General features: G+C 37.9%; 2 protein-coding genes and 1 pseudogene across 2 annotated transcripts; 2 read left to right on the top strand and 1 right to left on the bottom strand.

Annotated features, from left to right (window-relative positions):
- Positions 1-1,031: 1,031 nt before the first annotated feature.
- LOC136388679 (olfactory receptor 4C15-like) lies at positions 1,032-1,999 on the top strand (annotated as a pseudogene).
- Positions 2,000-5,851: 3,852 nt separating this feature from the next.
- Positions 5,852-13,716, top strand: LOC136388678 (olfactory receptor 4C11-like). Its single transcript, XM_066360498.1, has 2 exons — positions 5,852-6,168; positions 12,701-13,716. Exon 2 carries the CDS (start codon positions 12,730-12,732, stop codon positions 13,654-13,656), a length of 927 nt encoding a protein of 308 aa, XP_066216595.1. The 5' UTR covers positions 5,852-6,168; positions 12,701-12,729; the 3' UTR covers positions 13,657-13,716.
- On the bottom strand, positions 6,991-7,938 carry LOC136388677 (C1GALT1-specific chaperone 1-like). The gene has a single exon (XM_066360497.1). It carries the CDS (start codon positions 7,936-7,938, stop codon positions 6,991-6,993), a length of 948 nt encoding a protein of 315 aa, XP_066216594.1.
- Positions 13,717-27,188: the final 13,472 nt, after the last annotated feature.

The following is a 27,188-nucleotide window of genomic DNA, read 5'->3' as shown; positions in this document are numbered from 1 at the left end:
GTCTTTTAGAATTTTAAGTAACTTTTCTAATATAATATAACTAAGGAGAAGAACCTGGATTTGAACCAGTGCTCTACTAATCTAGACTTGATGTTCTTTAGAAATTTTTTTTCTCTTTTGCTTTTATTTTTGAAATAAAAAATTTAAATTACAGTTGACATTCAATATTATTTTAGTTTCACGTGTACAGCATAGTGGTGAGACATTTATATAACAGTGGTCCCCCCAGATAGGTCTAGGACCCAACTAACACCACATGTAGTAATTACAATATAATGTGATATTAACAGTCATCATGACAATACTCTTAGGTAGGTATTACTATTTTATAAACATCTGTTCTTATTTTAAATGATGAATGAAGAAAGAACCCAACTCAACACATGCACACTTGTTATGTTTTAGTACAGATCTAGGCACTTTTCCATAGATCTTTCTTTTTTTTTTTATAGAAAATGACTTAATTTCTCTTAAAGTCCTAATTCAGTTAAAAAAATTTTTAAAAAAAATTAGGAAAGTAGCTATGATTTTCAAGTTCTTAATCTCTGGGTTATTTCTCCTTCTCTTTGTAGATAAGGCATTCTCCTCATTAGGGTGGCATGCAGCCGTCCCTGCTCCCATTCCAGACTAATGGCAAGCATGGACAATCAGTTATGGTCCTCATCCTCAGAATTTGGATGTAGCTTTGGAATCCTCCTCAACAATTCACTCTGGGAAACAACTATGAAATGATTGGAGCTGGCAGTTAAGATAAAAGCTATGTCTCATTCCTACCATATGTAACTACTTGTTTTCTCCTATATTAAAGCTCTGGTTATTTTAAACGTATTTAATAATTTAATTCCTCCCAAATTCTGCCTGACCTTTCACTATTACCCTTAGAAAATTTCTAATATTGTGTTTTTCAATTAAAACAGAAGCACACCATCAGCTTTGCATATAGATGTACCAACTTGTATATGACTGTGATATGATGGTATCATCAACTGGTCCCAGGCGAATTTTTCTTTTCTCATGTTTACAGACTCTATATGCTCGCTGTAGTAGCATTTAGCTTTTCCTTGGGAACCATGCAAAACCAAAGCTTTGTAACTGAGTTCATCCTGCTGGGTTTTTCGCAGAATCTGAATTTTCAGAAAGTAGTGTTTGTTATATTTTTGTTCAACTACATTGCAACTGTTGGCAGCAACTTGCTAATTGTGGTGACCATCGGCAGCAGCCCAGCACTCCTCGCCACCCCCATGTACTGCTTCTTGGCCTTTCTGTCATTCCTGGATGCCTGCTTACCACCGTCATTGCCCCAAAGATGATTATGGACTCTGTCCATGAGAGGAAAATTGTCTCCTTCGTAGGCTGCATGACCCAGCTCTTTGCTGAACACTTCTTTGCTGGGGTGGAGATGACTGTCCTCACAGTCATAGCCTATGACCGCTACGTAGCCATCTGCAAGCACTTGCATTACTCTTCTATCATGAATGAAGACTCTGCGGCATTCTGATGGGGGTGGCCTGGACACGGGCTTCCTGCATTCCATGATACAAATTCTCTTTACTTCCCAGCTGCTCTTCTGTGGTCCCAATGTCATCGATCATTTCATGTGTGACTTGTACCCATTACTAGAGCTGGCCTGCACCGACACATCTTTGGCCTTTTAGTGGCGGCCAACAGTGGGTTTATCTACATCATAATCTTTTGTTTGCTGCTTGTCTCCTATGGCGTTATCTTGTTCTCGCTGAGAACCCACAGTACCGAAGGGCAGCGGCAAGCCCTCTCCACCTGCAGATCTCACATTGCTGTCGTGGTTTTGTTCTTTGTCCCCTGTATATTTGTGTATGCCCGACCTCCATCTGCTTTCTTCTTTGACAAGATGGTGGCGATATTTTACACCATCCTAACACCCTTGCTCAATCCTTGGATTTATACCTTCAGGGATAAGGAAATGAAAAGTGCCAGGAGGAAAACATGGCACAGAATGATGGTGGTTTGTCATGCAAGATAAGATATCTGATGGAATCTATATTCAGTTTGTTTCTAAAGCACGACAGAGCTGCAGAGAGCATTTCGACCAATGAAGGGTTAGAGTGGTCCTAGGTCCCTAAGTCCTCCCTGGCTTCAGCACTCTGCACACAGGGTAGGAGGGCAACAAACTGTACACAGTATTGGGGCCAGCTTGAGAGAAGTTTCTGTCTTGTGGGAACCCTTTACTTGAAGAGACTTAGGACAGAATAGAAGATAGGGCTGCACTTTCCCCACTCCTGGGTTTTCCCCACTCCTAGATTTTTAAGACCGTTGGAAACCCTTGGTCATGACCCACAACTCTACCCCCATTCTGGTTTTGGGGCTCGTGATAGTGCAGAGGGTTACAGAGAAAGAAGATGAATTGTGTGATAAAATCTTGGGTCAAGCTATCCTCCCTAATACATATTTCTTGCTCTTTTCCCCTCTTTATGCCCCACCTCCTGACTCTTCTTTCCTTGGGTCTGCTCACTCTCACTCTCCTCTCTCCTGCTCTAACTTCAGTCATTCTCCACTCTTTTTTCTTCTTCTTTACTATTATTCACTTTGGTAATTTTTTATGCTTTGATATTTGTCTTAGTATGCAGTTTATAGAACTTGATTTTGGAAATTTAAGCATCAATTGGCATCCTTCTAAGAGGGCTCAAGATTTCTCTTTTCCAGAATGCAATGTACATGATCAAGGTTTGATGTTTCATGTGAGTGGATGGTGAATGCTAGAAAGAGAGGCTATCTAGTAGGATCCCACTGTAATTTTAGCCTAACTGTACTTGGAAAACCTTTCTGTATCACAGGTCAAACTTTGTACATTGAAAGAAAATGGCAAATGGCCACACTTACCTTGCAAAGTAACGTGCAAGGCAAATGAAATATTAATAACAAAAGTAGAGGCTGTATGAATAATAAGATTATGCAACAAGAATAATATATAATTTATGATTGTGTTATTCAACTAAATACATTTCTAGTAACACAGCAATAGAGGCACATATGAGATAGAAGCAGATTTCTATCTGGGAATAAAAGGGAAGACTTTTAGTATTGAATATATTTGAATTAGTTTAAATTTCAACAGGTAAAATAGGAGGGAAAATAGCATTCTCCACTAGTGTGATGTACCTCCAGATCAGAGAATTAGGATATTCCAGGAGTGTTAGACAATGACTGAATTCAGTGATAAAACTCTGAGGTACTGTTGATCTGACCTAATACATACATCTTGTCAAGAGCTGCTTTCTAGTCTTTTTACGTTCCCAAAATTTCTCTTTGCTTATTCACAATAGAATGAAATAGAATTACATGACCTGGCTCTCGTTGTTGTCCAATATCTGTCCATAATTGTACAATTTAATGATGGTGCAGTTCTCATAGAGTCATCTTTATGTTTACCTGAAGCGCTGGATGTTTCTCCTCATAATATTTTTTTTTATTCTCTTACCTAACTCCTCCTGTCTTCGCAGCAAATAGCTCTCTTCTTTGGTGTTTATCTTTTATCAGGAATATAATATATTGAAATTAAGTAATAATTTATTATTCCTTTTATAGTCATCAATGATAATTGGAACTGCCAATCAGAGCTTATCATTATTATTGTAACATCTCTACTTATCACACTGAACTAATATTATTTTAATTGACTGCAAGAAAACAATGGTTTCCTTTATCTCAGCTGCTTACTCCCACGAATAAGAGTCCAGAGGGAAGTCCTTCCATAAGTTGAATTCAGTGGCTCCTTTCCCCTGGGAGCATTAGCTGAATCTGGGCATAGACAGAAAGCCGAGAATCTGGGCTTCCACAGGTGGAGTGTTACTAGATTGAGGGCAACAGCAGCAGCAGATCTTTTGGAGGAAATTTGGAGAGATTCAATCCTGCAATATTTTTCCCTCACAGCATTTCTCCAGTCCTAGGGTTTTCTATGTTCTGAATTGTATCCCCTCCCCAAAATGATGAAGTCCTAACCTCCAGTGGCTGTGAATTCACCATAAATTAAGATGAAGTCATTGGAGTGAGCCCTAATCCATTATGACTGATTTTTTTTATAAAAAAAGAATTTCCCTTGATTACTTACACAGATTTATTTTATTTAATTTTTAGATTTTATTCATTTTTAGAGAGAGAGAGAGAGAAGGAGGGAGGAGCAGGAAGCACTAACTCCCATATGTGCCTTGACCAGGCAAGCCCAGGCTTTCGAACTGCCGACCTCAGCATTCCAGGTCAACACTTTATCCACTGCGCCACCATAGGTCAGGTGACAGTATTTTTAAAAACGGGAAATCTGGACACAGAGGCACATGCAAAGAAGAAAAATGCCCTTTGACGATGAAGGCAGAAGTTGGGGTGATGCACCTGTAAGTCATGGAACTCCAAAGATTGCTAGTGAACCAGCAGGGGCTGGGGTGAGGCTCTGAGAACACTGCCCTCCTCTCCTCAGAAGGAGTGTGTACTAAGACCAAATGGAAAGATGACATCCTGCCATTTGCCACAACATGGCTGGACCTTGAGAATATCGTACTAAGTGAAATGTCTGACAGATAATGTTAAGAACCATATGATTTTGACTCACACGAGGGATATAAAACTGAAAGCAACAAATGAACAAATGTGAAAACAAACAAAAACTCACGCAGACATCGGGATGGTGGTTACCAGAGGGAAGAGGGTGGGGTAGTAATAATGAGTAAAGGGGTCAAACATATTGTGACTGAAGATGATTTGACTTTAGGTGGTGGGCATATACAATATACAGATCATGTATCATAGAACTGTACACTTGAAACCTATATCATCTTACTACCCAACGTCATCCCAATAAACTTAATCAAGAAAATGGAAAAAGAGAAAATGGCAACTACTAGCATTGTGATAAATAGAAACATTGGCTATTAAGAATAAAAATAAAACCAAATAAAGAGGAGAAAGCAAAAAATATATAAACATGAAGTAAACACAAAAAAGCTAAATATGGTTGTTTGATTTGTAGAAGATAATTGACAACTTCTACTTTGTGATATTAGTTGCATGTTGTATACATTTGACAAAGCTCACTTCCTATACATTTAAAAATTGTGTATCTTACTGTATATAATTTATATTTAAAAATAAAAATGTGTAAAGAGATTTTTTTGTAATTCTTTCTTCTCCCTCCTTTTACCTATTGATTTCATATTATTTTTGAAATTATAGAAATTTTAGTTAATACTTTTCATCGTAATTATTTATATTATATTTTATCAATGTTATTATTATTTGTAGTAATTATTATACCTCATGCCCACATTTTCTAGAATAGGAAGCTAGGAGAAGATATATGCCTGAAGCCACAGAAACAAATGAGGGAGCCAGAATTCTATTATTTCCCATCTGTTTGAATCTTCACCTGGTCTCAAGGCTTTGCTGCCATTAGAAAAGGTTTGACTTAAAGGACAGAAAGAGCCTTTGGTAGCTTTTAGTAGTCAATGCCTCAGAAAGTCAATGTGACTTAGAAAGCGTAGTTTTTCCTTAGAGCAGGGCTCATGGGTAGAGCACCTGGTAACAGAAATGGGAGGTGTCCCTTAGGGCAAACTTGGACTCTGAGGACAGAATCTGCCTGTTGACAGCCTTGTAGGGGACAAATTGGCCGCGTGGTTTGCTGTGATCCTGGATTAAGTGAGCTAAGTAGCTTAATGAGCAAATTGGTTTGGTTTGGGTGAGATGGGTGGAGTTCTCATCCCTCCTAAGGTGGAGCATCTGTGAACTTTCATGAATCCCCTATAAATATCTGATGGAGGACAAAGAATTCTTTAATTCATGTGCTCTACAGGGCAATGTTTTGGGGTAATAGAGCTAGCTTTAGAGATGTTTCTATCACAGAATAGTGGGGATATTCCTTTTTATTCTAGGAAGTGCTAAGAATAGAAGAAACTTTCTGCTGGTATTCCAGTCCTTTCGGAGAATCTATTGAATAATTCCCACTTTCTAGGAAGGTTTGGCCTTCTAAGGAGCATATCCCCTACACAAAGAACCTGTAATGGTAAAGCCAAGCGGATCCATTTGAAACACAATTTACATGTTGCAAACTCATGTGCAAGATTCATCATCAAGGTAAATCAGAACTGAAGGAGTGAAAACTATGAGCTCTCTGTTGGATATCACCTGTTTTTTTAAAAGAGAAAGGTAAGTGTTGAAGCTGCACTAAACTATTTCCTTTCTCTTGCCTCTTACTCAACTGATATATTTTTTTTATCCAAACCACAGATGAGAGCTTGATTCACTGGGAAACAGCATTGTTAAATGACATTATATTCTTCGTTGTCACTTCTCCAATTCCAGGATCTGCACAGAAAAGTACAGAGAGTTACAATACAATTGTGTATGCTAAGACTCCCCTAGGTTAGTTCCCAGGGAAACTTAAACTCTATAAGTAATTGTCACTCATTCTCTCAAGGTTGGATTTCAGTTTCCACTTTTTCATTACTTGGGTCCATTTCCTTTGTTGCTTGGTTGTGTATTTTGAGGAAGCAAACTCACTGTCACTTGTGGAGCCTTAGAACAGAAACCGACATGAGAAGTAATGGAAGCACAGCTAAAAGATTTACTTTATTCACAAATTCACAACTAGCAATTCATTTGCATATCTTTGAAAGTGAAAAAAACATTTAAATATTTTAAAAAATCAGAAAGAAATTGTGCCACAGATTTTAAATGTTCATTATTTAGAATTGATAGCATAAGTATATTTATAAATATATGCTTTATTTATAAAATTATTCTTAAAATATTTCCTTCCAACATATTGGAAATTTTCACATATGTTTTAAGGGAAAAGCCCACCCTATTTAAAAATGTATTCCTAAATTTTAATGTGATTAAACCAGTGTCACCAAACTGAAAAATAAAAAAAGAAACATGCTGCTGAGTTGGATATATAGTTGTTATTGCAAATAATGACAATACATGTACTATATGGTAATCACATATATATTCTCGTTTCACTTCTCAGTCATTGTCAGAATCGTTTGGAGGTAAGAAAACCAAGGCATCACTGAAAAGATGCCCAAATGCCCTAAGTCGGTACACCCCGTACATCATCACATGCATCTGATTAGGGGTCAGTCCATTAAAAGTAACAGCCATATCTGAACAACATCCTTCTACTACCAGGTTGGTTTGATTAGTCAATGTCTCTTGAATTAAAAGCCCAACAGATTTGGTATTAAATACATCTTTTCCTTCAGAATCTTCTACATTTTCTGCAAACACTCCACCATATTTCAGGCAGACTGCTAGCTGCTTATCTTCAGATATCTTCCAAATCATCCCTCTCTGTTCAGGACACTTTTCAGGAACACTGAGAAGGCTGTTAAGTCTTTTCACTGATTCTATACTTAAGACAATTCCTCCTTCCACATTCACATATTCAAGGTCTCCAGATTTTACAGTGCGGCCTAGGTAGAAAGGTTGTGATGGGTCCTTTTTAAACAAAAAATACTTTAGGTTTTCAATAATAGCAAACGTTGTGGGGCGTACAAGGAAGAACCAGCTGTACTGGTCTTGATATTTATCAAAGGCGTGTTTGTAAGCCTTTCTCATCATTAACCACATGTCATTTGTTCCCATGTTAATTGACTCAAACACTTGAACAGTTTCAGAACTGAAGAACTCTGCTTTGTCACAGTGTTTGGTCCAAGTCTCCTTCACTGCAGCCGAAAGACGCACATCTTGCGGTTTTACGAGGATGATACAGTAAACCCGAAACTTCTTACTGAGCTCCAGGCGTTCATCTGAAATTTTCAAGATGCCTTCTTTATTAGGAGCTTGTAGGTGATGTTCATGGTACATTTTATTTACATAACCAATCCTAATGTGTCCTAGCATAGTGATCAAGGCACAGAAAACGCTTACCAGCATCACAGCCTTCAATAATGAACTGCTTTCAGGAAGCATTTTTTCCCACATATGTAACGACTCCGGGTGGGAAAGCGCAGCCGCGCGCACGGTTTTTTCTACCAAGTTCGTGCACCCCACCGTTATGTTCCTGTTTGGGCCGATCTAGACGCAGGCGGTTTCCTCTCGTTGGTCTCTATACTTTTACAATTTTTCAAGGAGTGACAAAGAGGTAAAGGAGGGAGAGGTTGATGACATATTTGAAATTGTGTCCTTTCTCTCTGGGAACATAAAATATCCATATGAGGATTCCATTAATGAATTTAGGGCTGGCCATGTATAATAACTGACATTTATGAAATAACAGCCTGACTGGTATGTATGAGCTAATAATTCTCACATTAAAAACCGACACAAATATCTCAAAGTAAATTGTGTGACTTATTATATAGAATGTATTGAATATTGGACATTGTGTGAAAGGAATTATATTTATGTTTTGTGACTATAACAATGACACTATTTTTAAGGCAGTGAAAATACCCTGTAGGTTTTTAGAACAACAGACATATATCATCACACGTTTATCCAGACCCGTAGAACGTACACCACCATGAGGAGCCCAAAGGTAAATTATGGGTTTGGGGTGATTCAGATGTGTCATTCATTGTGGCTTTATCATTTAGAGCAGATGTGCCCCTCTGGAGGGAGGTGTTAACGGTGTGTGGCAGTTTATGCATGTGCAGAGGCAGGGACTATATGGATAATTTCCGTAGCTTTCTCTCAATTGTGTTGGGAACCCATGACTGTTCTAAAATATATGTAAAGCCTGAACAGTGACAACCATGACAAGAGCATTCTATTAATGCTGAGAGGAGATTCTTAATTTTTCTGTGTCCCACAGAAGCTTACTGAAAGTGAGCACTAGAATCCTTCTTTAACAAAGGAAGTGCCAAGTCAGAAGCCACCTCCAATCATAGTTGGGGTGCCTGCAGGCCAGTCTTTATTTTGTTGGGGGTCATTTGTATGCCTTCCACTGAGTTTCCAAGTGCAAGGGAGAGAAAGACAGATGTCTTCACGGGAACTCGAACATCTTGAGGGAGGTGGACACTTCATTATAGGTCAGCTCAAAGTCTAGTTGAACTAAATCTAGAAAGAAAAGATGACTAACTTCTGTTAAACAAATGTGAGTGTAGTTTTTTCTTAGGTGCTGGATAAATCTTAGTAAAATCTATTCTCCTGTTTTGTATGCTTCCAAATTTTATATTTCACCTATTAAAATATATTTACACCTCATACCCTGGCTTTCATGGCCTTTGGCTAGGAGGAAAACGGACTTTTCCAAGCCTTCCTCCTGTGACGTTAGAATCTGGCTACTCTGGAGGTTTCATATTGATCTTTCCTCTAGTTGCTGATACATTTGCCTTACTGTCATTAAAACTTTGATTTCATGTTTTTTATGCCTAATGCTCACTTTTCTGATTTTCATATTTCTGGACCCCAAACATCTTCACAACCAAGGGACTATTTTATTTCTACTTGCCTCTCATCAGGGCCCCTTATATTGAAGAAGTTATGCACTTTATTTATTTTTAAATATTTATTAAAGGTATTCGGAATTGTCATTCATAGCTTCTGATCACCGCGAGAGAAGGAGCATGCGCGACAGTTCAGTTCCTCAGCTAAGGACCTAGGATTTAAAACATCAGCACAGCTGTGTTATGGGTAGATGACCATTTTGGATTAATATTTTTGAAAAGTCAGAGGTATCTCTTGGAAAGCCAAGATTAATAATCCTAATGAATGTTAGCACTCCAACTGCAGAGGCCGCCTACCTGCCTACCTGCATCCTCTATAGGCTTGGCACATATGGAATTGTCTGACCTCCATAGCAACCCGAAAGGGTAGGTGACTTTATTATTGTGTGTTTACAGGGGAAGAAAATGAGGCACAGAGGTATGAGGGGACATGATAGCTCTCCCACCGTAATGGTGGTTGTGTGGGGCGTGAATCAGGCTGTGTGGCTACAGGGTCGATGCACTGACCACTGTGTGACCCACCTCTCAGCTCTGCTTTTGAATATTTGTGTCTCAGAGAACCTGTCTTAGGTCCTGCCTCTCTTCAGTTCATGTTATAGTCCATGTCTTCACATAGTGCTGAAGTTTTCACTGTCCTTTAGGAATTTATACTCTTCTAGTATCATAGTGTCTTAAATCATTACTTCTTTTACTTACATTATGTTAAAGCTCATATTAAATTGTTAAGAACAGATGAATCTTTTCCCCGTTTCTCATAACTCATTCAGATAATTTTGATTCAGTATTTGCAATGAATCATAATTATGGAATTATGGAAGTGAACACATACTATAATTTTAAAAACATTTGAAAATTATAGACTAAAAAAGAGGAAATTGACAGTTTGACATATATAGGAAGTAAGAATTTATGGGAAATGAAAAATAATAACAAAATCCTAATAGTGGAAGTAGCAGAGGTTGAGGCTTCTATAGTTTTTATTCTGAGCCATAATTTTTCCTCATTTCATCAAAAGAGTAGCCAGGATTATTTAAAAAGTGGTTTTCCCAAGACTGCATGGCCAGGAAATAGGGGAACTGGGATTTGAATTCAGGCCATCCAGTTTCAGTAACTGTACTCTTAATCAAGAAATAAGTGCTTTTGCTAGATTAATATCTATACTAGGTAAATATCCAGATTGTAAAAAGTGAGCCAACAAAAGAGAAAAAAATTTTTCAAGGAAAAATATTTTTAGAAAACTGTATTAAAATATTAAATATGGCAATAAGAATATATGAATATAATTAAAATGCAATTTTTTATTTCTATTAACCATGTCAGATAATAAAATCATGTCATAAGATATGAGATAACCTGTGCTTTTTTTGCTTGTGCATCAGTTTTTCTACAAAATAATATTGTGTTGGCCATACCTGTATATAAAAAAGGATCTATACATAAACACATATGCAAATATACTTAAAGAAATTTTCTGGATAGACAGACAAGTAACCAAATGGAGAGTGGGATTATAGATTCCAATAATTTGGAGAGAGAGTTTAGTATTTTCTTCTTACATTCTCTTACTTTGAATATTTGGTCATGATTATGGATTATTTGTATAGTAAAATATAGCTAATAAAAAGGTACAATATATTGAAAAAATTTAATTCTTGTCAATAGCAGTGATCATCTCTGGCATTTGGGGCAGCAGTATTATACTTGGGAAGGTATTCTAAAGTTTTTTGTAAAATTTTTATTTTTGAGTGACAACTAGAAGCAATAAAAATATATCAATGGACAAAATTGACATATTATCACAACATTAAATTTAAACTATGGAAAATATAAGAGTATGGTAAGAAATGTTAAAATAATTCTAAGCGAACATCAAAACACAAAATGATATATGATGATTTCAATCACATATACTATATATGCAAAGAATAAGGACTTGAAAAATCGTAAAATTGTATATCGGCATGGAATCTTTTTCTTTTCCTTTTTTTGAAATCTTTTTCAAATAATGTTTTTAGTGGAAATTTAGGGTAAAGAGGAACATAGATGAGTAATAATATTATTAATACTTAGATTATAGGCATATTAGAAATTTTGTCAGGTCAAATTTATGGACAGATAGATTCAGTATTTTAAGGGAATAAGTTCTAGATAAACAGTTGTTTACCTAAGTTATGCCAACCTCAAAATATCACCCAGACATTTGTTATATCAAGATTGTCAGTGGAGCTGACATCTACACAAGAGGTATCGGCAAAATAAAACTGTTAAAAATAAAGTACATTTTATCCAGTGTCCTGAAAGGGTTAGGGATGATGGACACAAAAAGGAGTGAACCAAACTGAAATATTTTTTTCCAGAGGGATTCTCTAACAATATCAGTACTTAATTATATTGGCCTAATGCTGTTCAGATTTAGAAGCTCACAGATAAGATGCATCATCCATGAAATATATGTGTGTATGTGTGTGTTTATGTATGAGTATAAATCTTTTTATAATTCTTAGAAACAATCAGAATATGGTGGGGCCAGTATTTGTTCTTCATTTTTCACAGGAAGGCTAAGCTTCAAAAGGTTAAGTCACTTGCCCAAGGAAAGTACAAGTTCTGCAGTTTTCAGTCTTGGTGCAAATCAAACTTTTAAAAGGACATTTATTTATTTATTTGTTTGTTTGTTTTTTTTATTTATATTTTTTACAGAGACAGCAAGAGAGAGAGAGGAACAGATAGTGACAGACAGACAGGAAGGGACAGAGATGAGAAACATCATTCTTGTTGTGGCTCTTTTGTTGTTCATTGATTGCTTTCTCATATGTGCATTGACCTGTGGGGCTACAGCAGAGCGAGGGACCCCTTGCTCAAGCCTGCGACCTTAGGCTCAAGCCAGTGATCTTGGGCTCAAGCGAGCAACTTTCAGGTCATGTCTGTGATCCCACACTCAAGCCTGGAACACTGTGCTCAAGCTAGATGAGCCCACGCTCATGCAGGAGACCTAGGGGATTTGAACCTGGGTCCTTTACGTTTCAGTCCGATGCTCTATCCATTGCACCACGGCCTGTTCAGGCTAGGACATTTATTTATTTTTATTCTTTGAATGTAAAAGCTTTTGGTGTAATGCAGTGAGTTTCTGAACAACAGAAGGATCTGGGAGGGGCTTGCATATTTGCATGTGTACAGAGATTCACAGTGAATGAAAGGCAGTTGGAGGTAACAGGATGGAGCAGAAATAAGGAATGTAGAGTTCAGTTGCTGATCTCAGGATGACTCTTCTTTTATTCTCTTTGCAGATTAAACCTTTGCCAACTGCATCTTACCTATGGCCACTAGTATGGCGATGAATAACAGTGTGATTGAATTCATTCTGTTTGGGTTGACACAGGATGCAGGAAAGCAGAAAGCAATATTTGGAATCTTCTTGATTCTTTACCTTGCGACACTGTCGGGGAACTTTCTCATTGTAGCGACGATTAAAACAAGCAGGACCCTGGAGAGTCCCATGTACTTCTTCCTTTTCTATCTGTCCTTTGCTGATGCCTGCTTCTCTACAACCACAGCCCCCAGATTGATTGTGGATGCCCTTTCTCAGAAGAAGACCATTTCCTACAATGAGTGCATGACTCAGGTGTTTGCAGCCCATTTCTTTGGGTGCATGGAGACCTTTGTGCTCATCCTCATGGCCTTTGATCGCTATGTTGCCATTTGTAAGCCCTTGCGATACACCATCATCATGAGCCAGAGAGTCTGTGGTGTGTTGGTGGTTCTGGCCTGGGTGGGCTCTTGTATCCACTCTTCAGCACAGATTTTCCTAGCTTTGCAATTGCCCTTCTGTGGCCCCAATGTGATTGACCACTATTTTTGTGACTTGCAGCCCTTGTTGAAACTTGCCTGCATGGACACTTATGTGATAAATTTGCTCATTGTTTTTAATAGTGGTTTCATTTGCATAGTGAGTTTTATAATCCTGCTTGCCTCCTATGTAGTTATCCTGTATTCACTGAGAAACCACAGTGCAGAAGGAAGGCAAAAAGCCCTTTCCACGTGTACCTCCCACTTTATTGTAATTGTCTTATTTTTTGGCCCGTGTATATTCATATATACACGTCCACCAACCACATTTCCATTGGACAAGATGGTGGCTGTGTTTTATACCATCGGGACACCCTTGCTCAACCCTCTAATCTATACACTGAGAAATGCAGAGGTGAAAAATGCCATGAAAAAGTTATGGTGTAGCAAAGAATGACTTCAATTGGTAAATTATATATTTAAGTTCCAATGTATATATCCTAATAGCTTAGTTTTGTTTCATGGTCAAGAAAGAAATAATATTCTTATAGGGAAACAAACAAGAAATCTGAGAGGACTGCATTAGAATATGATTTCTATTTAAAGCCCACGACCATTTTGAACAACCTATGATGATCCTTACTTGAATTCTATCAACATCTGCCATACACACTAGGAAATTTTGCTTCCTATACAATGTTTTTTTCAGAAATAAAAGTATTGACTATTGACAGAATAAGTGTGTATGCACCAATTTTTTATTCTAAGTGGTCATAAGAGCTAATCCAGGCCCTGGCCAGGTGGCTCAGTGGTACAGCTTTGGCCTGGAATGTGGATGTCTCAGGTTCATTTCCTGGGCAGGGCACACAGTGAAAGTGACCTACTGCTTTGTCACCACTCCCACCTTCTCTCTCACTCCCCCTCTCGCAGCCATGGCTCCGTTGGTTCCAGCGAGTTGGCCCCTCCTGCCTCTAGTGGGGATAGCTCCATGCAGTTTTACCTCAGGTGCAAAAGGAGCATCACCCTGTAGGGGACTTGCTGGGTGGATCCCGGTAGTGGCACATGTGGGAGTCTGGCTTTGTCTCCCCTCATCTCATTTAAAAAGTAAAGAGCTAAATTCATAAGGTCTGGATTCTTAGAGAATTAAGGTTGGTGTCTTGACAACCTTAAGATTAGAGATGTTCTGAGAAAATGCTACTCTGGAAATCTGGACCTGAGCCTACTTCACTAGGGGCATATATACTCTTGAGCCCTCTAAGTCTATTAAAAGCTAGAAACATCAGTGAAAACCTGCACTGTCACTGGGAAACCTCTCAAAATTAAGTCTGTGAGTAGCAAGAGAGGGATGTGTATAATGGCTGAATGAAATCGGTAATATTAGCCAGTCAGTTGCTCTTTGGGGTCCTCCCACTGCTCTTCACAAAGGAGAGGCAGAGGCAGGAAGAGAGTTTGAGGCAAGAATATACAGAAGGAAGAGTACAGGTAATAAGGGAGGACAGAGAACTATGCGTGATGGGGAAAGAGAAAGGAAAGTGGAAATTTTGTAAGGATGGGAGAGAAGGGGCTTTATTTTCCTTACTTCTTGAACATCACTTTTGGGTAAATAAACCTTTGTAGGAAAATGAAGCCACAGGATGTTCCTCTATCATTAATCTTCCTTAGCTGTGATGTGTATTTGGTTATCAGAATAGAAGTGTTTCCTTTTATTAATTAATTATTTAATTTTGGCTTCTGTAGCATTCACAACTAAAATTCAGATTTTTTGGGAAGAATCTGGGATTAAATTTAGTTCTAATACTTTTTAATGTTGGTCTTTTATATGACAGTGTTTTGAATTGTGTATTTTTATTTTTGAAGAGAACTTATATGTCTAATTCACACTTACCACAACTTCCACATAAACCTCATAATCTCATAATCAAGTGCTGTCATACCGTTTCAGCACCTGAGTTTGTAATTCCCATCCAATTGCCATCAGAAAGCCTTACTCTTAGTCACATGGGCTAATGAGAAAGGAACACGGTGAACTCACAAATCTATGAAGCATTTCCATCAACTGGAGACAAAATGTCTATTTCTCCGAAGATTCCTGATAGTTGTGGTTTAGATAGTGATGGTGGAATAAATATGAGTCCCAGACGGGTCATTTGTCAGAGCTCTCAATATTATGCTTATACTTGTCAGTTTAATTTCATACTTCTTCCAAGTGAGTGGTGTTTCCTAATTTTATGTCTAACCGTTTTGTTTCGGAAGCTTTTGAATCTGGTCCTATGAAGATTATATTTAAGCGATTTGGCTGTTAAGGAACCAACACTTATTCAAAATAAGACTTTCATCTGATCTCTTGTCATCCTTCAAAATTATTATTGTGTGAGAAAGTGTTTATCAGCACCTAAATAAAAACCCAGAAAACTTCAGGAATTTTCTTCTTATGAGATAATTCAGAGCAAAGATTCTCTTACATTTTATTTTGGAGAAAAGAGAGGGGTGTGGGTAGAAGTGAAAAACATCAACCCGTGGCTTCTTGTATGAGCCTTGACTGGCAAGCCCAAGAATTTGAACCGGAAACCTCAGCATTCCAGTTCCATGCCTTATCCACTGCGCCAGCACAGGTCAGGGCTCGATTCCTTTAGATTTCAGGTAAGGGCTCAATTAGAGAAGGTGGGAGAAGCAGTCAGGGGACAGAAAGGTCTTACTTGACCTGGTATCTTAACAAATGGCTAACTGTCTCTGGGCTGGTAGATGTTGAAAGCTTTTTATTTCTCTTTTTTTGGAAACTTTTGGTTGCCCTCTTAATCTAGTACCCTTGACATAGGAAGAAAATGTCTATTATGATTATGGTTGACTCCTTTTTTAATCCTTAGAAAGTCAGTGGTCACCTTCAAAATTCTGTAATGGGAATTCCAAGTGGCCCTATTACTGGGTTGTTTCCAAAAAGACATTCTTATGGCTCTTCTGTGTCAGTCCAGAGGGAGACATCCATGCACCTCTACCCTGACAAATGCTATTAATTTAGAAACACTGTTGACGTAGGCTGATGTCAACCAGCCATCCTCATCTGCCTCCACCTGTCAGTCAGCCCATCCTTCTTGCTAAGATTTTTAGTCTCTTAGGCCCAGAAATATGGAGTGTTTACTAATTTCTCAGAATAGCACTCTGAAATACCTTTCCATCTCCACCCCCCTCTCATGCACACACGCGTAACGTTTGGGGTGAGGGACTGGCATATCTCCACAGCGATTTCCCCAAAGCTGTTCTCACAAGCCACTCTCCCACTTTACACTCTGTCTAGGTTTATATTCTTTATATTGTTGAGGGATGCTTGTGTTTGTCATTTTCTTTGTTTTGGAGATGGGCATACAGTGATTTGGATAAACTTTGTAACTTCACATGTGTTGTGTCCAGTCAAAATTTAGCTTTAGTATCTTGTTGCATAAGAAATAATTAATTCAAAAATATTCTTTGTTGATGCTGGACTTAGAACTTATGTTCATTTAGAAAGAGATTGCTCATTATTCCAATTTCAGAAACATTTGTTCATACTCACATAAAAGACACATTTTATGGACAAAAGTTTATACAATTTTTTTCTTTGTTTTTAATTTAGAATTTAAATTTAATGTGGTGACATTGACCAATAAGAGTACATAGGTTTCAGGTAAACATTTGTACATTTGAACTGTTGATTGTGTTATGTGCCCATTAGCCAATTAAAAATAATTTTATTTATTGATTTTAGAGAGAGGAGAGAGAGAGAGAGAAAGATGGAGGAGAAGTAGGAAGCATCAACTCAGAGTTGCCTGTTGTATGTTTCTTTTTGTTTAATTTATTTTCTGTGACAGAGAAAGATACAGAGAAAGGGACCGATAGAGACAGACAGGAGGAAAGACAGGTGAGAAGCATCAATTCATCATTGAGGCACCTTAGTTGTTTATTGATTGCTTTCTTATATCTACATGTGCTTTGACCATGGGACTATAGCATACAGAGTGACCCCTTGTTCAAGCCAACGACCTTGGGCTCAAGCTGGTGATCCTTGCTGAAACCAGATGAGCCCGCGCTCAAGCTGGTGACCTCGGGATTTCAAACCTGGGTCTTCTGTGTCCCAGTTTGATGCTGTATTTACTGCGCCACTGTCTGGCCAGGCTCGTATGTTTCTTGACAGTGTAAGGCTAGCCCAGGCTTTGAACTGGTGACCTCAGCATTCCAAGTTGACACCTGATCCAGTGTGCTATCACAGATCTACAATTTGACTTTATCTGTGAACAGAGAAAACTTCAAAGTGGGTTGAGTAGAGGTTGACTTCAGGAAGGAGTAATGAGGAAAGGGGGAAGGATCACTGCAAACCTTGGAATAAAGGGAAGGGAAAAAAGTTGAAGATTAATTGTTAATTGGATCAGGGAAAAAAAGAAATAAAAAGTGAATTCATAAATGATCTAAAACAGCTCTTATAAAATTCTTTTTGGCATCAGTGGGAAGTAGAGCCATTTTCAGATTCACAGAACCTCAGCCTCCAGGTGTGAGCCTTCTTGTACAAAAGCACCTCCGGGTCCTGGAGAAAGTCATCACTAGGTATCAACAGATGATGGGGATAATTTGTGTTGATGTCATTGGGCACCAGTCTGTTCAACTAGCTAGATAGCTAAGGGGTTATGTAGTACCCCAGCAGATGCCAATGGGCCATAGTTCCACGGGACAGTGCAGAAATTTCTCACCCTTCTCCTTTCACCATCCCATGAGTCAGAAAGAGAGGATCCAATCAGAAGCTAGAGTAATAGGGTTTGAATAAGTAGAACTGGGTTAGGGCATAACACCAATGTCTTGTGTCCTAAACGTACCCTGGGACCTAGGCTGGCCTGCAGTATAAAAATACATGCTTAATAACTTCATCAGGAAAGGTGGACTTTTTCTTTAACCCAGAAAACCAACAAGTGTATTGAGATTGCATTTGACATGGACATGGGTCAGTACACCTCCCTGAGGCATTGTTAAAAAAAAAAAAGGAATTCTCTGATTTTCTAAGCCCAGATCACACATTTATGTTGGGAGCCTAGGTACACACACCAATAAAACTCTGTGGTCTGAGCGTGGGACAAGAGTGGGTCTATTGCAAAAAGAGTGTTATCATTGCAAAGAGTAAACCAAAATTATCTACATTAGACTTTGATCACTCTGAATTTAATGTGAGAGTAGTTGGTATGGTCCCAAAGTAGTATTAACAGGATAAAACACAATTTGGTTAAAAATTCACACAATCCATTAATGTTTTCTGAAGACAAGCAAATCTACAAAATCCTCTAGGATGAGGTGAAACTTGAAGCTACAACTGGTTTATAATTTGGCTTGAGTGACTTTTTGTGGGAATATAGCATGAGGGTCAAATTAATCAAAGGGTTAGAGAGCTACAGAAATGATCACGAACCAGGATGCCCTAACCTAGGCAGGGAGAAGGTTGTGTGGCTACCTGATTTTGAAATCATCAAAGAATAGAATGAATGAGAGAAAGGACAGAAAAAACACTTAAAGGAGTAATGGCCAATTTTCCACCAAATTTAATAAAAACTGTAAATACATAGACCCAAGAATCTAATAAACCACAAACACAAAAAAATGGAGAAAATTACAGTAAAAATGCATTATAATAAATTGGTCAAAAGCAGTGACAAAGAGAAAATGTTAAAAGCAGCTAAAGAGAAAAGATACTATGTACAGAGACATAAAAATAAAAGTTACAGTAGATTTCTCACTAAAACAATGTAAACTAAAAGACTTGAGTGACATCTTTAAAATATTCCATCTTTCTATAAGACTGCTGGTTGGAACTTAATTTTAAGAACCATCATCTGGAAAAACCAATTTTGGATTAAACTAATAGGACTCTTTAACCTAAGAATACCGAAGAAGCCACACAGAGACTGGTAGGAAAAGCGGAAATGTAGAGAGGGCTGCCCAGCTTCCAGGAGCGAACGGCAGCCTAGAGGGACTCGCATGACGGGAAGTGAGTTTAGCAGAGAGGGGAAGGCCCTGGGCCCCAGGAACAAAGCCCCAGCCTACAGCCACAGAGCCTAGAAGAAGTGTATGGACAGTATGTAGTTGCAAAACAAGGATACTGTTTGTGAGAAAGAGACAGATTTCTCAGACCCAGAATTCTTCTTAAAGGGACTATGCAGAAAACCTCTTTTAAACTACTCACCCGGGGCTCCGGGGGCTAAGGAGAGATGACAGAACTGGAATAGCAGGAAGAGAGAGTAATCTAGGAGGCACAGGCAGAAATACTTTGAGGGCCAGCCACCAAACCCCTGGGTTGAGCCACTCGCCAAATCTGAAGTGAATATTTCCCCTGGAACCAGCAATATCAGCAAAGATATGCAAGACACCAGCCAAACAGGCTCTTCTGCAGCACTCAGAGCAGAGTTGCTTAAGAAATACAGTATTGAGTGTTAGGGTCTGAGGTGCAGTGCCCCAACCATACTGCTACGGGGTAGCCAGAGGGCAGGTGGGGATAGGACATGGAAGCACAGTCCAATCAGTGGGGCTGAAACTGAACAGGCCAAGACTAAGGCTGGATGTGAGCTCAGTCTCACCCAGCAGGGTGGAAGGGGCACACAAAACCAGTGCAGTCAGCTACGGGCCTGCCTCCAATTCCACCTGCAGAGGAAAAATGAAAGCCTGGGATCTGCAGAGACCCATGGCTGAGCACAGGCAAGCAGCCCTGGCTGGCTGAGTGCAACTTCGCCCATGGGGCAGGGCAAAAGCCTGGGAATAGGTGGAGACCACAGCTGAGCAAAGGTGCTCATCACTGCCCACAGTGCCGAGGCTTGCGGCCCTGGGCATGGCACACAGCTCCACTGTCAGCGGCAGGGTGAAGGCCGGGGCTTGTAGACTAGAGCATGTGAATATAGCCCCTTCTGTCGAGGAGAGGCAGAAACCGCAGTGATAGCTGCAGCTGGCTGGTGCTGGAAACACCCATACCCAAACACCCAAATTCCCAAGGCAGCAGCAGAGGGGGTGGTGGGCCTGCAGACAGACCACACCTAGGGAACACAGAAGTCACACCCATTGGACTACAATGGCCACACTCTTTTTATACACAGACAAAATGGGAATACAGAAAAATGCAACCCAATTGAAGCAAGAGAAATGCCCAGAAAAGGTCTTGAATGAGTCAGATATAACCAAATTATCAGATTCAGAGTTCAAATAATGATTGTTAGGATGCTCAAAGAATTAGAACAACAATAGATGATCATAGTGAACAACTAAATAAAGAGATAGCAAGTATAAAAAAGGACATTGAAAAAATAAAAAAGAATCAGTCAGAAATGACAAATACAATATAAGAAATGAAGACCACAATGGAAAGAATTAAAAGGATGCATGAAGCTGAGGTTTGAATCAGCAAGTTAGAAGACAAGATAAACGAAGGTACAGAAGCAGAGCAGCAAAAAAAAAAAAAAAAAAAGAGACTTAAAAAGTCTGAGAAAACTCTGAGAGAGCTCTGTGACAACATGAGGAGAAAAAACATCCATATCATAAGGGTTCCTGAAGAAAAAGAGAAAACAAGGGATAGAGACTTTGTTCAATCAAATCATAGCTGAAAATGTCTCTAAATTGATGCAGAAAAAATCACATGAGTTCAAGAAGCACAGAGAATTTCATTAAAGAGAAACCCAAAGAAATCTACACCAAGTCACATCATAATTAAAATACCAAAGCTAAGTGATAAAGAGAAAATATTAAAAGCTGCTAGAGGAAAAAATGCTATCACCTACAAAGGAGCCCCCGTAAGGATGTCATCAGACTTCTCAACAGAAACACTTGAGGGCAGAAGGGAAAGGAAAGAAATATTCAAAGTAATGTAGAACAAGAGCCTACAACCAGAACTACTTTATCCAGCAAGGTTATCATTTAAAATTGAAGGAGATATAAAAAGCTTCCCAGACAAAAAAAAGCAACTCAAGGAATTCATTATATCCATACCAATTCTACAAGAAACGTTAAATTACCTGTTGTAAACAAATCAAAGAGGGAAAAGAATATAGCAAAAAAGGAATACAGCTTTAAAGAATAAAGTGGCAGTAAACAACTATATATCAATAATAACCTTAAATGTCAATGAATTAAATGATCCAATCAAAAGAGATAGGGTAGCTGCGTGGATAAGAAAACAGGACCCATACATATGCTGTCTACAAGAGACACACCTTAAAACAAAAGATGCACATAGACTGAAGGTAAAAGGATGGAAAAAATATTTCATGCAAATAGAAATAAAAAAAAAGTTGGGGTAGCAATACTTATATCAGACAAAATGGACTTTTAAAACAAAGGCTATTGTAAGAGATAAAGAAGGTTACTACATAATGATAAAGGGAGCAATCCAACAGGAAGTTATAACCATTATAAATGTCTATGCACCTAACACAGGAGCACCTAAATATATAAATAAGACTTTGATGGATAAAAAGAGCGAAATCAACAGCAATACTATAATAGTAGGGAATTTCAATACCCCTCTAACATCACTAGATAGATCTTCAAGAAAGAAAATTAACAAAGAAACAGCAGATGTAAAGGACACACTTGACCAACTCAATTTAGTAGATTTCTTCAGATCCTTTCACCCTAAAGCAGCAGAATATGCATTCTTTTCAAGTGCTCATGAAAATATTCCCTAGGATAGACCACATGTCAGGGCACAGAAGTGGTCTCAACAAGTTTAAGAAGATTGAAATCATATCAAGCATTTTCTCTGATCAAAATGGCATGAAATTAGAAATCAACCACAACAGAAAAACTAAAAAATACTCAAACATTTGCAAAATAAATAGCATGTTATTAAATAACAAATGGGTTAACAATAAAATCAAAGAAGAAATAAAAAGATTTCAGAAACGAATGATAATGAGCATAGAACAACTCAAAATTTATGGGACACAGCAAAGGCAGTACTGAGAGGAAGTTCATAGCGTTACTGGCATACTTTAAGAAGCTAGAAAAAGCTCATACAACTTAACCCTGCATCTAAAAGAACTAGAACAAAAATAGCAAGTAAAGCCCAGAGCTAGTAGAAGGAAGGAAATAATTAAGATCAGAGTGGAAATAAATGACATAGAGGTTAAAGAAGCAATACAGAGGATCAAGAAAACACGGAGCTGGTTCTTTGAAAAGGTAAACAAGATCAACGAACCTTTAACCAGACTAACCAAGAAAAAAAGAGAGAGGACTCAAATAAATAAAAATAGAAATGAGAGTGGGGAAATAACAACTGACCCAAGAGAAATACAAAGAATTGTAAGAAAATAGTATGAAGAACTGTATGCCAAAAAATTAGACAACCTAGATGAAATGGAAAAATTCCTTGAAACATAAAGTATTTTAAATATTAATCAGGAAGAATCAGAAAACCTAAACAGACCTATTACTACAAAGGATATCAAAACAGTTATTAAAAAAACTCTCAATAAACAAAAGCCAGGGGCCCAATGGCTTCACAAATGAATTCTACCAAATATTCAAAGAAGAACTAATTCCTATTCTTCTCAAGATATTTCAAAAAATTCAAGAGGAAGGAATACTTCTAAGCTCCTTTGATGAGATGAGCATAATTCTGATTCCAAAACCAGGTAAAGACAACACAAAGAAAGAAACGTATAGGCCAATATCCTTGATGAATCTAGATGCTAAAATCCTCAACAAAATATTAGCCAACTGGATCCAGCAATATATGAAAAAAAATGATACAACATGATCGAGTGGGATTTATTCTGGGAAGGCAAGGCTGGTACAATATTCACAAATCAATCAATGTGATTTCTCACATAAACAAAAGGAAGGAGAAGCCTGATCAGGCAGTGGCGCAGTAAATAGTGCATCTGACTGGGATGCAGAGGATCCATGTTAAAGACTCCAAGGTCTCCAGCTTGAGCGCAGCTCATCTCATTTGAGCAAAGCTCACCAGCTTGGACCCAAGGTCGCTGGCTTGAGCAAGGGTTTACTCGGTCTGCTGAAGGCCCACGGTCAAGGCATATATGAGAAAGCAATCAATGAACAACTAAGTTGTCACAACAAAAAACTGATGATTGATGCTTCTCATCTCTCTCCCTTTCTGTCTGTCTGTCCCTATCTATCCCTCTCTCTGACTCTCTCTCGATCTATGTAAAAAAAATAAATAAATAAAAATAAATAAAGAAAGAAATAAAAAAGGAGAAAAACTACATGATAATTTCAATTGATGCACAAAAAGCATTTGATAAAATCCAGCACCCACCCATGAACAAAACTCTCAGCAATGTGGGAATACAGGGAACATACCTTAACATGATGAAGGCCATCTATGACAAACCTACAGCCAACATCATACTCAATGGGCAAAAATTAAAAGCAATACCTTAAGATGAGGAACAAAGCAGGGGTGTCCCCTTTTACCACACTTATTCAACATAGTCCTGGAAGTCCTAGCCACAGCAATCAGACAAGAAGAAGAAATAAAAGGCATTCAAGTTGGAAAAGAAGAAGTGAAACTATCATTATTTGCAGATGATATGATATTGTATATAGAAAACCCTAAAGTCTCAGTCAAAAGACTACTGGACCTGATAAATGAACTCAGCAAAGTGGCAGGATACAAAGTTAATACTCAGAAGTCAGAGGCATTTTTATACACCAACAATGAAATGTCAGAAAGAGAAATTAAGGAAAGAATCCCTTTCACTAATGCAACCATAACATAAAGTACCTAGGAGTAAATTTAACCAAGGAGATTAAAGACTTGTACTCGGAAAATTATAAAACATTGATAAAAGAAATCAAGGAAGATATATACAAGTGGAACCATATACCGTGCTCATGGTTAGGAAGAATAAACATTATTAAAATGTCTATATTAACCAAAGCAATTTATGAATTCAATGCAATACCAATGAAAATATCAATGACATACTTCAAAGATATAGAACACATATTCCAAAAATTTATATGGAACCAAAAAAGAACATGAATTGCCTCAGTAATATTGAAAAAGAACAATAAAGTGGGAAGCGTCACACTTCCTGGTATCAAGTTATACTTCAAGGCCATTGTATTCAAAACAGCTTGGTACTGGCATAAGAACAGGCATATAGATCAATGGAACAGAATGGAGAACCCAGAAATAAACCCATACCTTCATGGACAACTGATATTTGACAAAGGAGGTAAGAGCATACAATGGAGTAAAGACAGCCTCTTCAACAAATAGTGTTGGGAAAATTGGACAGCTATCTGCAAAAAAATGAAACTAGACCACCAACTTACATCATTCACAAAAATAAACTCAAAAAGGATAAAAGACTTAAATGTAAGCAGTGGAACCATAAGCATCTCAGAAGAAAACAGGTAGTAACCTCTCCGACATCTCTTGCAGCAATATATTTGCTGATTTATCTTCACGGACAGGTGAAATAAAAGACAGTATAAACTAATGGGGCTATATTAAAGTGAAAGCTTTTGCACAGCTAAAGACAATATGAACTGAATAAAAAGACAAATGACACAATGGGAGAAAATATTCGACAATATGTCTGATAAGGGCATAATAACCAAAACTTATAAAAAACTTATAAAACTGAGTACCAGGAATATAAACAATCCAATAAAAAATGGGCCCAAGGAATGAATAGACACTTCTCCAAAGAGGACGTCCTGATGGCCAATAGGCATATAAAAAATGCTCAACATCACTTATCATTAGAGAAATGCAAATTAAAACCACGATGAGATAACACCTCACAACAGTCAGAATGGCGCTCATCAACAAAACATCACAGAGTAAGTGCTGGCGAGGTGGTGGAGAAAAGGGAATGCTGGTGCACTGCTGGTGGGAATGCAGACTGGTGCAGCCACTGTGGAAAACAATATGAAGATTCCTCAAAAAATAAAAAATCGAACTGCCTTTTGACCCAGTTATCCCACTTTTAGGAAACACCATAGTACCAGTTTTTTTTCTTTTTTTTCAAAGATTTTATTTATTCATTATAGAGAGGAGAGAGAGAGAGAGAGAGAGAGAGTGAGAGAGAGAAGGGGGGAGGAGCAGAAATAATCAACTCCCATATGTGCCTTGACCAGGCAAGCCCAGGGTTTTGAACCGGCAACGTTTCCAGGTTGACACTTTATCCACTGAGCATAGCACTGTTTTAAAAGGAGAAATGTACCCCTAGGTTTATGGCAGCATTGTTCACAATAGCGAAGATCTGGAAACAGCCCAAGTGTCTGTCAATGGATGTGTTAATTAAAAAGCAGTGGTACATATATACAATAGAATACTATGCGGCCATGAAAAGGAAGGAAACCTTACCTTTTGCGATAAAATGGATGGACCTGAAAACTATTATTTTGAGTGAAATAAGCTAGGCAGAAAAAGAAAAATATCATATGACCTCAGTCATTTGAGGAGTCCAATGAACAATGTGAACTGAGGAACGGAACTGAGACAGAGGAGGGATCAAAGGGACCAGAGGAAAAGAGGACAGAAGGAAAGGGGATAATGGGATGGGATAAAGCTGAAGGGAAGGGGGGAGGGCGCTACTGGAAGGGGGGCAAAGAGGATGTTGAGGGGAATACGGGGGAGGGGGATGCATTCCAGGCAACACTAGAATCTATGTAAACACAATAAAAGAATTTTAAAAAATGAAAGTGTTGCACATTTAAATAATATCACATTTTTCCTGTGATCAAAAAGTATTTTGTATTTGTGAAGAAACAAAAGAATACATTAAAATACTTAACAGCCTCGGTCATGGTAAAGCAGGAATTAAGAGTAAAATTCATTGTCATTTCTGCTTTGTGTCTATGTCTCCGGGGTTTGTTCTCACTATTTATTGTAATGTTTCTTTTGTGCTTCTAACTGCATAAATGCTTCTCATATGTATTGCCTTATCTGATTCTCATAAGAACCTTGGCATTGTTATTATATCCAGTTAGAGAAGTAGAATTCGTGTCTTTTAGAATTTTAGGTAACTTTTCTAATATAATATAACTAAGTAGAAGAACCTGGATTTGAACCAGTGCTCTACTAATCTAGACTTGATGTTCTTTAGAAATTTTTTTCTCTTTTGCTTTTATTTTTGAAATAAAAAATTTAAATTGCAGTTGACATTCAATATTACTTTAGTTTCACGTGTACAGCATAGTGGTGAGACATTTATAAAACAGTGGTCCCCCCAGATAGGTCTAGGACCCAACTAACACCACATGTAGTAATTACAATATAATGTGATATTAACAGTCATCATGACAATACTCTTAGGTAGGTATTACTATTTTATAAACATCTGTTCTTATTTTAAATGATGAATGAAGAAAGAACTCAACTCAACACATGCACACTTGTTATGTTTTAGTATAGATCTAGGCACTTTTCCATAGATCTTTCTTTTTGTTTTATAGAAAATGACTTAATTTCTCTTAAAGTCCTAATTCAGTTAAAAAAATTTTTAAAAGAAATCAGGAAAGTAGCTATGATTTTCAAGTTCTTAATCTCTGGGTTATTTCTCCTTCTCTTTGTAGATAAGGCATTCTCCTGATTAGGGTGGCATGCAGCCGTCCCTGCTCCCATTCCAGACTAATGGCAAGCATGGGCAATCAGTTATGGTCCTCATCCTCAGAATTTGGATGTAGCTTTGGAATCCTCCTCAACAATTCACTCTGGGAAACAACTATGAAATGATTGGAGCTGGCAGTTAAGATAAAAGCTATGTCTCATTCCTACCATATGTAACTACTTGTTTTCTCCTATATTAAAGCTCTGGTTATTTTAAACGTATTTAATAATTTAATTCCTCCCAAATTCTGCCTGACCTTTCACTATTACCCTTAGAAAATTTCTAATATTGTGTTTTTCAATTAAAACAGAAGCACACCATCAGCTTTGCATATAGATGTACCAACTTGTATATGACTGTGATATGATGGTATCATCAACTGGTCCCAGGCGAATTTTTCTTTTCTCAT

The sequence above is a fragment of the Saccopteryx leptura genome, chromosome 1 (genome assembly GCF_036850995.1).
Source record: "Saccopteryx leptura isolate mSacLep1 chromosome 1, mSacLep1_pri_phased_curated, whole genome shotgun sequence".
Lineage (NCBI taxonomy): Eukaryota > Metazoa > Chordata > Mammalia > Chiroptera > Emballonuridae > Saccopteryx > Saccopteryx leptura.
Note: the sequence above shows the minus strand (reverse complement) of the source record. Positions and strands in the feature narration are given on the sequence as shown.